We start from the raw sequence: 10953 nt of genomic DNA on the forward strand, positions 1-10953 counted from the left end.
TGAATAGTCATGCCTACTTTAATACAAAGACCCTAAACTCAAAATGAGACCTACACATTTTATTACTCTGACCCATACTTTTCTAATAAATTCTTAGTTAACTTATAAATTTAGAAATATAACATATCGGTTTTATGGTAATAATAACATTTTTGGTACCTTTCCATCAAATTTCAAAGTACAGCAGTCACCACCAATTGTGGTGGTAACAGATATTTAAAATGTATAAATATTAAAGTGGTGATAATAGTGGGAGTATATCTTAATAGATTTTGAAAGCATAAAAGAATTGAGTGTAATAATGAGATACTACTGGACGTCCAGTCTAAGGCACACACGCTAATGAAAAAGAGTACCACGTCGTCTCTCCATTTTTTTTTATTTTTTAAATAAATATACTATTTATTTCTCACTATACTAACTAATTGTATGCCATCGTGCGTCAAAGCATCTGTCTATTAGCTGTATAAATATACTCATTTCTTTTTATCAAATTTATTTTATTATTATTATTATTATGCCTAATATATAATTAATTAGCCAGCTATCTAATTTAATTTGTTTTGTCCATTATTAAGTCAATATAATTATTACCTTAAGTTTTTGTCAAACAGACATGTTTACTTGTTATGTTGAATTGAAGAATTGTAAAATCTATAGTCAATGGTCAAGAATACAAGGCATTATCATGCAATCACATGCACTTTTCTAGTTTGGTGATCTTTCCTAATCACATCTTCATTGTATTTTCAAAAAAAAAAAAAAAAAAAAAAAAAAAAAAAAAAAAAAATCTTGATTGTTATAATGGGTTGTAATTTGTAATTAATATTTTACCCTTTTGGAGTATGCACATCTCTTCATTCTATTTTATGTTAATATATAATAGTGTATTTCGGTTCTATTTGATTTACATCTCTTTCAAAAAGGTTTAAATATTGATATATGATTCAAGTATCCTTTGATTTTTGTTAAATGGATAAAAAGTAGAATAACCAAAAAAAGAGTTAAAAGTGAGTGATAAATTATGATTTAAAGGAAAAAGGATGAATTATATGTAAATAAGATTAAATATAATTTAATTGTGTCAAGAGTATGAGTTGTGATAAAAAAAAAATAGCAAATTTAATATACGGATCAATTATAGCAATCTCAGTAAGATATAAGTGTTTGGATGTTGGCTTTTACTAGGGCTGTTCAAAAATACCCGAATAGTCCGACCCGACCAACTGACCCGCAACATAAATGACGAGTCAAATTTCAAAATAAAATTGAAACATCCGAGTCGGTTATCCGACTCACCTTAATAGGGTAAGGTTATGGGCAGATATTGAAATATACCGATTACCTTGTGACCTATGAGATTTAATTTTTTTACAAAATATTGCAAATTACTTGTATAAGCAATGTCCAGAAGCATCATATCACTTGAATGAGGATTGTATCTGTCCCTTGTTTTTGGGTATCAAAATATGGGGTTCAACTCATACTGTCCATGTGTACACCAAATAGTTAGTAATTTCTTTTGGTGTGCATTGTGCATAAAATTTAGGGTGCAGCAATTTCAGCGGTTAGTAATTTCTTTTACTGTCTTTCTGCCAAATAATACTATATTTGGAAAATTTTCTGAGATTTTAATCAAAAACGACCACGTAATTGACAATAAAATCTGTCCAAAAAATCAAAAAATAAAATCGGGTATTTGGTGTCCCGACCCCACTTATCCAGATTTTTGTATTAATAGGGCCGGGACACGGGCCGTTAAAAAAGTACCCGACTAATCGGTTACCCGACTTTCTGAATACCCGAAATGTTGGGTACCTGCTAATGAACGCCCCTAGCTTTTACATTGACTTTTTGGTCGGTTTTTGACTTTTGACTTGTTAGTTGTTCAAACAAACCAAAAGAACCAAAAAGTGTTTGGTAAATTGTTTTTAAGTCAGCTCAAAAGCTAGCTTTTTAGCCAAAATAAAAAAGCTACTCTGGTGGTTTTTTTGTTGGCTTTTAGCTTGTTGACCCACTTTATTTCCTAATAAACATCTAACAACCAATACCTAAATTTACTAATCATATTAATATACAACTGACTTTTTCAGTTAGCTTAAAAGCCAACAATAACATATTACATTTTCAACTGGCAAACAAACCAACTAAAATATCAAATAGCAAACATTTAAAGGTCAATTGCTAAACGCCCATTGTGTATATTTTTCAAAGCCCTAAAAAAAACTTAGGACACTTGAGAGTAAATACAAACAGTTTCAAGTTAGCAGTTAGTCAGTTTGCCAATTACAACACATTGATCCTCTTCACTCTAGTGAAAGAGTACTTAATTTAGCAGGCAGTGGGCCAGTCAACAACTAAGAAAAAAACATCAACATTCAACATTATGGAGAAAATAACCACCTCAAAAGAGAGTACCATAACAATAATAGTCATCTGGCACAAAGATGAAACCACCCCCCTTGCCTCCCACTTTTGAGCTGTGTAGGGTAGTGGGCTTCTACTTCTATACCTCTTCCTTCCTTAACTTTACTTCTCATTATTATACTTATTAATAATTAACAGGAAATTTCATATCATAACCCCCAGTTTTTGGCTTTATCACGTAGTCAAAGAATCATTTTCAAATTCACGTGGTGACTACAATCTTTTAACTTTTCCATGTGGTAGAAAAAATGTTAAATTCTCTATTAATTTAAATACTCAATTTCAAATATAATTTTAAAAATGTGCTTTTAATGTCAATCGAGCCATTAGATTTAAAAAAAAAATTATTCTGATGGATAATAATAATGTAAATTTAACAAAAATCTTAACATTTTGTCAATCAAGTGGAAAAATTAAAAAGTTAAGGTCAACGCTCTGGTGAAAAACAACATATCCACCCACCATTCTGGAAAAATTAAAACGTTAAGATCACCACATTAGTTAAAAACAACTTATCCACCATGTGGAAAAACTAAAAACTTAGGGTTAGCACTAGAATTTTCCCTGTATGTTTGGGAACAAATATTTCATTTTAAATTATGGATTTCAATTATGAAATCATAAATGAAGAATTTGAGAATAACAAGATTTGGTAAGTCATTCTCAAATTTTTAATTTTAAGTACTTTTACAAACAATGATAAAATTGATCCAAATCCAAATTTAAAATTTTTTAATTTACCAAAAAATAAATTTAAGTCAATTTCAAATTTATAAATAAAATCATCATTTCCAAATACAACAATAAAAAATTTATTATTTCTCAATTTTATTCATCAATGGATTTGTACTGTTATACTGCTACAATTTTCTCAACTTTCTTCTTCCTCCTTACACTTTGACAAATCAGCTTACTCTCTCAACTTCCCTTTATAATAATACTAATAATAATTAATTGTTCTTGATAATTATTACCACATTATTAATTTATTATTGCTTTCTTCATCATCTTAATCTTAAAAAACATAATCTTTATTATCATTCTTCTTTCATATCCTCCATTACTTCCTTTGAAACTTCAAATTTTCATTTTTACCTCCTTTCTTCAATCTCCCATTTCCTCTCTATAACTCTCATAAAGATTTGAACATTGAATTTGAAGTGGGTTTTGTCTTATTGATTGGCTCTGCTATTGGGTTAAAAGACACAATCTTTGGCCACTTATGGGTACTTTTCTTGAATTTTGATTTCATGGGAACTCTTTTGTTATTGTCATAAATTACATGAGTATCATTAATTTGTTAATTATTAATAGCTAATCACATTGATTAAGGATGTGATTATCTTGTTTAATTGTTTTGAAATTTGGATGATTAAGATGGGTCAACTTACTTTCTAATTTTGAGCTTTATTTCTATTTATGCAGCTTGATTTGTTGCAATTGGAACATCATTATCATCTCAAACAATCTAAAGTAAGCATTAATATTGATAAATTTATTTATTTTTTGACTTGATATTGGGCATTTTTAGATCACATTGACTGCCAAAATATAGTTATTTGCAAAATTAAAATCAAATAAATAGGATTCAAAGGGAAATAAGTTGAATTCATTGAGATGAATAATAAATGTGATGGTCTTTATGTGGGTTGTTCTTTGATTTCAATTTTATTGTTGATATTAAATTATAAATTACCTATAGCATTGGAATTCAATATACATATTTATTTTTCTTCAGGTTACCAGTTGACTCAAGTGTAGGCCTTAATGGGCTGGTGAATTGCTAAGATTTTGAGCATTTCTGGCTTTTGAATAAAGTGAAGGCTTCATGGGAGGCTTACTTCACCTTTTTGATTTCCATCAAGGATCCATGGGAAGAAAACATAAGAAACAAGTGAGCTGTATGTAATCAATCTCATGTTTTGAAGTAAAAATTCAATAATTTTATTTGTTGGGTGTTTATTTTGTACAAATTTGATGGTTGTTTGTTTATTGAATTTGGATTGAAATTTTGAGATTTAGAGTATTGAGATGCATCAGAACTATGATTTGTTCATGAGTATGAGGAAGAAATATCTGACATTGATTGTACTCTGGTATGTAGCCGATGTGGCAGCTCCTCGCAACAGTTTGGAGATGCCGGGTGAAACTTGCCGGAGCCATTGTTCTGTCGGAAAGTATGAAGAGGTGACTTCCTCTTGCTTAACTTGGCCTTTAGAAAGACTATGATTTGTTTGAGTTATCCCTTACATAACTTGGTCTTCATACTGAAAATTGAAGTGTTTCTATTTAGTGTCAGTGTAACATAATTTGTCAGTTAATTCGCTTTATGAATTTGCGATTCGCTCAAAATGAATAGCCTAAAACTCACCAAAATTCATTTTTTAATTCGCAATTTGTAAGAAGATTAGTGAATCATGTGGCAGTGATTAGTGCAATCAGTCTTAGAAGTATTAGATTAGACTCAATTTTCAAGACACTTTCATGAGTAATCTGGTTTTGCATAGTTTGCATAATGTATCACTTAGTAGGTCTAGTCTGTTTTAGTTGAAGAGAAAATTCTCATACAAAGTATGAACTCTAATTGGGGCATTTTTCTTCATTCATTACTTTTGGCTAAATGCAGAGTTTACCGAAAAGGAGCTACTATCCTACTGATGTCTCAATGAAGAAGTTGATAAGCAAGGAAACATCTAAACAACAGATTAACAAACACAATGCTCCTAGTCTCGTTGCGAAACTGATGGGGATGGATCTATCGCCAGTAGATGCAAAACCTGAAGTTCTATCTCTACACGACAAAAACGATGATGAGATCAAGTTTATTGACAAGAAAATTCAGCTGATCGAAAAGATCCCAGCTGTTCGAGCCCCTAGAAAGTCGAAGTCATCTATCAAAAAGGAGTTTCGTTCGTATAAAGATACATATTTGCGATACTGGAGTAGTGGCACAAATTCTGGAAAGCCATGTCCTCGTGTACATCCTCAAGAGAAAGAGCTTCAAAAGTTTAAAAAGGATTTTGAAGCTTGGCAGGCAGCCAGATTTCTCGAATGTGCAAGGGTAGTTCAACTTGGGAACATTCCTGAACAATGGCTTGCTCAGTTGGATCTTACAAAGGAAAAGATGGCCCTTTACGAAACTTCTCGCAAAGAATCTTTTGACAAATCCGATGGCCATAAAAGGAACATGTTAAAATCAAGGTCCCTACAAGCAGCTAATTTTGAACGTAATGGATACAAGGATATATTACGAGCTAAGCACAAGGAATCGTATTCTTTCAGTGGTGTAAGCCCCGGTAGAGACTATGAACAGCTGTATTTGAAGGATTCTGATGTAAACTCTGAGAAATCGTCTAGTCCCTCACGGATAGTAATCTTGAAGCCGGGTCCTGATAGCTGTAGTACCAACGATGAGTCGTGGGTTACTTCGTCTTGCTCAATGGATAATAGAGATTGTATCGAAGATCTTCTCGAGGAAGTGAGGGAGAGACTGAAATATGAAATGCTAGGTAACACATTTAAAAAGGGTTCGATGGTTAGAGGAGGTGGGATCGAGACTCCTTTTAAGGAAAAACCAGCACTAGTAAAAGAAACCCATCAACAATATCAACCTGTTGGTAAATATGTGAAGGAACATTCTCGTAGAGACTCGAGTAGGAAGTTGTTCCGATCAGAGTCAGCAAGATTTTATCAAAATGAAAGCCTAATCAGTGAGCTGGCTCCATCGTCCCCAGAGTACATGAGCAGAGAAACGAAGAAATTCTTGTCAGAGAGGCTGCGGAATGTCTTAGATGGAGAAAACCACCAGAATCTTCGTGTCAGCTCCGACAGCTCTCCTATGGAACCCTTGTATGATGATGCCAGGGTGCGATTAGAGAAAGCTCGGGATATCTTGAATGCTGAACATGGAAAGCACTGCTGGCGTGATGGGAGCTCAAATGTCGATACACAAGCTGGGTCCTTTCGACGTGAGCTTTGGGATGATAGAAGTTTTCACGAACAGCCGTCTCCTAGGAGTCTGATGCGGTCTTTATCTGCGCCCGTGTCAGGAATATCATTTGGGAAACTTCTTCTAGAAGACCGGTATGTTCAAAATGCGGCTCACATCAAAACAAAACACGAGGCGTTTGAGAATCTATCGATGAATGTCAAAGATCATAGAAAAGAAAAATTCAATCTGCGAGAGCGGGTTAATAGTCTCAAGCATAGCCTGTCTCTTAGGAGGAGGTTGTTTAGCAAAAAACTCGAGGCGATGGAATTCTCCGAGAGCAATGAATTTGATTCTGGTATTGATATGATGAATGGACCCACAGTTATAACAGGCTTCAATGACAGGAATGTAAGTATTATTATCTCAGAAATTCTGCATTTTGCCTTTGGTACTGGTCTTGGTGGATCGTCTAGAAAGATCTAAGTTTTGTTTTGTTTCGTCTGCTATGTCGTTGCAGGAAAACTCGACAGAGCTTCCACCAAGTCCTGCATCCATATGCAGTACTCCTCGTGAAGATTTTTGGAGGCCGATTGACCATCCTAGTCCAGTATCAGTGTCAGATGTGACCTCAGTAGAAGATCATAGTGTGGGCAATGTTTTCAAGGAGATCAGCTCCAATCTTACAGGTTAGCACAACTCAATATTACTTGATACATTGGATGCATCGTAAGTCGTAACTACTCTATGTCCACTAAGGGGTTGTTTGGTTTGCTAAAATTTCAAGAAACGGAAACAAATAACAAATACCATTTCCACTTGTTTGTTTGATATGAAAAGCAAGAGAATTGGTTATCATGGGTATTTGAATCCATTACATTATTACTACACATTAGCAAGTGGAAACAAAAATACTTCATCTCCCTTAATTGAAAATTGTTGAGATCACTACACTCATCCAACTTGTTTGTGGACAAAGCTTGCAGGAGTAACTTGTTTCTATTACTTAGATTTAACCCAAAAAACTTATTAATGTGATGGTAACTATTTCTATTTCCATATCTTATTTGTTACCATTCCCTTTTCGTTTCATGAAAAATACCAAACAACCCCTAAAGACACCATATTCAACGTGAAGTCATAAATGACTAATGTCATCATATGTTGTAAAAGAGATGTTTTTGGAAGAAGTATTTTCTGATTTTCCTAGATTGGTGTTGTCGAATATAAGTTAATCCATTACTAGCGTGTTTTTGGTGATTTTCTTTCTAGACACTAAACATCGTTCAATATAATCAAACCACTCTTATCATCTTAAAAAATTTACTATGCAGCTTTTCCACTTGGATTGTTCATGAGTGTGCTTCATGTATACTCTTTCACATGATTGCTTCTGTCCATGCTTTGACATTGATTGTTCATGAGTATGCTGTTGTTTTCATTTCACAGCCTCCATTTGCAGTAAACGGAGAGCATGCTACTCATATTTCTCAATTTTATGAAACTAAACTGATTATTTGAATCTTTTTATGAAACAGAATTGCGAAAAAAATTGAACCAACTTGATTATGAAGGATCAGAAATCACTACTGTCACCGAGGATCCTTCAGAAATGGAGGTGATTGATCCTGAAGATGAAACAGAAGTCTATATCAAGAAATTGCTTGTTATTTCAGGCCTGTATGATGGATCATGGGTCAAATCCTTTTCGAGATGGGATCCGTATGTGAGGCCCATGGGCAATTGGGTCTTTGAAAAGGTGGAAGAATCATATCGAAAACCAACAAACGAAAATGAAGCCTCAAGCCACGAGGACAGTAACTTGGAGCATAAACTATTATTCGATTTATTGAATGAGGCGCTCACAGTTGTACTTGGACCACCGAGAACATTGTCCAAATTCAGAAGGAAGCTAACTGATTCGACCATGCTGCCCCTTCCCCAGGGAAGAAAACTATTGGATCAAGTATGGGAGATGGTGCGCGAGAATTTAAACCCGTCGAGCAACCTATCCTATTATTCATTCGATGACTTAGTCGCTCATGATCTGCATAATATGCCATGGTCAAGTCTATTGGATGAAGAGATGAGCGCCATGGGTAAAGAGTTGGAATTACAGATTGCAGGGGAATTAGTGGAAGAACTTATGATAAATATGCAGTTTTGATCTGTCTTTGGAGGGGGCACGGGTATGATATGTCCGCTACCTTCCTCCCCTCAGAACCTGACTTGTACGGGATACTGGGTTGATGACTATAACTATGACTATGATGATGTACAGTACAGAAGCCACTGTTTTTACTCATCGAGTAGAGTTGTTTATATGGATGGAGTATGGACACTCCAAAGTTGTGATCTACACTTATGTCATACAATATTTGACTGTAGATGTTGGTGAATAGGTAGGAGATTTAACCAATGAATGTATATTTTATTTATGATGGAAACAGGAAATGCTAAGAATTATGGGTGAAATTCTGAAATAAAATGCAATGTATACTGGTTTATTTTGGTGTTGTTCTAGTACTTGTAAAATTAAGACTCCTTTGTTTATTTGAGCTTTTGCACTTCTAATGCGAGAGACTCTTTTGCCGCATTCTCCTTTATTGGTATGCCGCATTCTCCTTTATTGGTATGGGTTGTTGTATTCCATCACTCTTTAGATAAGCGACATACACTGAATACGATGATGATGATGGTGCATTTCTCCAAATTTGAAAAAGAACAAACCATCTGATCTGTTGGTATTTACACACTTGCATACATGAAAGATGAAACTAAAACAAGGTCACTTGGTGATAAAAAGGTTTGAGCTTTTGTTTAAACTGAGTTTAAACCGTGAATCTCAATTACACATGTCACAATTATCTGTCAAAAATCACAAAAGCAAAAAAATAAATATTCAACAAGTAAGCAAATATTTTATTTTGATATTTTGTGTATTTACGGGAAAAGTTAAACTAGTACTACATATTACGGTCGTTAATCTAAATAACGTGCTGCAACAATGTTAATATTTTTCATCAATGATATTAGGAAAAATTGACATTAATAATCCAACTTTTCACATATTTGCTATGAACAATCTAAACTATAAACATACTAATTAGACATACAGATAGCAAACTAAGGATAAAGGTTAAATTATTAAAAATTAAAAGAGTACGCTGACAACAAACTAAAAGCAAAGGTCGGATTATTAAAAAATAATTTTAAAAAGGGATTATTCACAGTAGATATGTGAACTGTTGGATTATTAATATCAATTAATCCAAAATTAACAAATATTCAACAAATTGGTAAATATTTGTTTTCAATTATATTAAGCAATATATTTTTTATTATAAATATTAAAAACATCTATCATACATATCAATCAATCAGGTTAATTGTTGCACTTACGCTTTTGTGAGAAGGTCTTAGTCCTGCAACTGGTCCAGACTTAATAATTTTTTAAAAATATTCTGACATTATAAATTTAAAACTTAAAAGGGCAATTCTAAGATTTAAAAATCCTATTTTAAAACTTAAAATGTCAATTTCAAACTTTTAAATATCTACTTTAATTTTGAGTCATCGTATTTTAAAGTTGAAATGAGAATTTAATGCTCCTGTGATTAGTGTTTTAAGTTTAATATCAAATATTTTCCTGGGCCAAGGACTCACATAAAAGCAAGCCCAAAGCCCATTCACTTTAACCTTCAAATAGTTATTTAATATCAGATGAACTAACTTTAAAAACTTGTTATTGTTTGATTAATCTTTCGATGTGGGACTGTGGGTCGAAAAAATAGTGCAAACTTGTTATTGTTTCGACAGTCGCCAATACCCACTTCTTCGACAGCATAAAGTTTGTTTCGACAGTCGCCAATACCCACTACGAAATGAGCGAGAGACCATACCAAACTGTAATCGTTCACTTTAAACGCATAGCAATGAGCTGTTGAGCTATCATCGTCTGCACAAACAATCTAGCTTGAAAATAAGAAGTGAAGCACTGTTATGTGCATGCGAAGTTTGAAAAACGAATTATATGTTTTACTTTTCTGTAGGTTGATTGATTGGTATCGTATGAAGATAAGTGTTCGCATTTTGATTGATCTTTGTCCATTCTTGTTGGAGTGAAAAAGTATATTTTTCTGGTTTGGGTCATAATGGATTATAAATAACTCAAATCATGTGAATTTCGTAAGATTATGTTTCCTATGCAAGTGCATGAAAAAAATCTTTATTCTTTATGGTTGTGTTCTCCTATTAAGGATTTGGAGGCCAAAGGTTTTTTATTCTTTGTGAAGTATTAGTGCTACCAGTTTGATTGAATGTAATTGGCAGTGTTCGAGTGAGGATGTGATTGAATACGTGTTTAATTGATCTCGTGAGCAGTGCATATTGATTGTCAATAATGGAGGGTTGCCAAACAAGGAAGACAAGTGGTTGTAGGAATTGGATTTTTGAGTTCATTTGTATTTGGTAATGTTGAAGTGAGTGCTAGCAGCCTAACAGAAGTTAATTACAGTATATGTGCTCACTCTTTTTATGTTTGTGCAATATTAGATTGTATTTTTGTTTTTGAAACTTCTATGATCATTTAAAGTCTT

The 10953-nt window shown here is 33.3% G+C and overlaps 1 protein-coding gene across 2 annotated transcripts; it reads left to right on the top strand.

Moving 5' to 3' along the window:
* Positions 1 to 3268: 3268 nt before the first annotated feature.
* Positions 3269 to 8929, top strand: LOC130807640 (uncharacterized). 2 transcript variants are annotated; one of them, XM_057672928.1, is made up of 7 exons: positions 3269 to 3653; positions 3853 to 3900; positions 4166 to 4328; positions 4532 to 4614; positions 5054 to 6766; positions 6876 to 7044; positions 7894 to 8929. In XM_057672928.1, the coding sequence occupies exons 3-7, from the start codon at positions 4256 to 4258 to the stop codon at positions 8520 to 8522; spliced, it is 2667 nt and encodes an 888-aa protein (XP_057528911.1). In that variant the 5' UTR covers positions 3269 to 3653; positions 3853 to 3900; positions 4166 to 4255; the 3' UTR covers positions 8523 to 8929. The 2 variants fall into 2 exon arrangements, with proteins under 2 accessions (XP_057528911.1, XP_057528912.1); XM_057672929.1 differs by lacking the exon at positions 4532 to 4614 and having other exon boundaries at positions 3309 to 3653.
* Positions 8930 to 10953: the final 2024 nt, after the last annotated feature.

Source organism: Amaranthus tricolor, chromosome 3 (genome assembly GCF_026212465.1).
Source record: "Amaranthus tricolor cultivar Red isolate AtriRed21 chromosome 3, ASM2621246v1, whole genome shotgun sequence".
In the NCBI taxonomy this organism is placed as follows: Eukaryota; Viridiplantae; Streptophyta; class Magnoliopsida; order Caryophyllales; family Amaranthaceae; genus Amaranthus; species Amaranthus tricolor.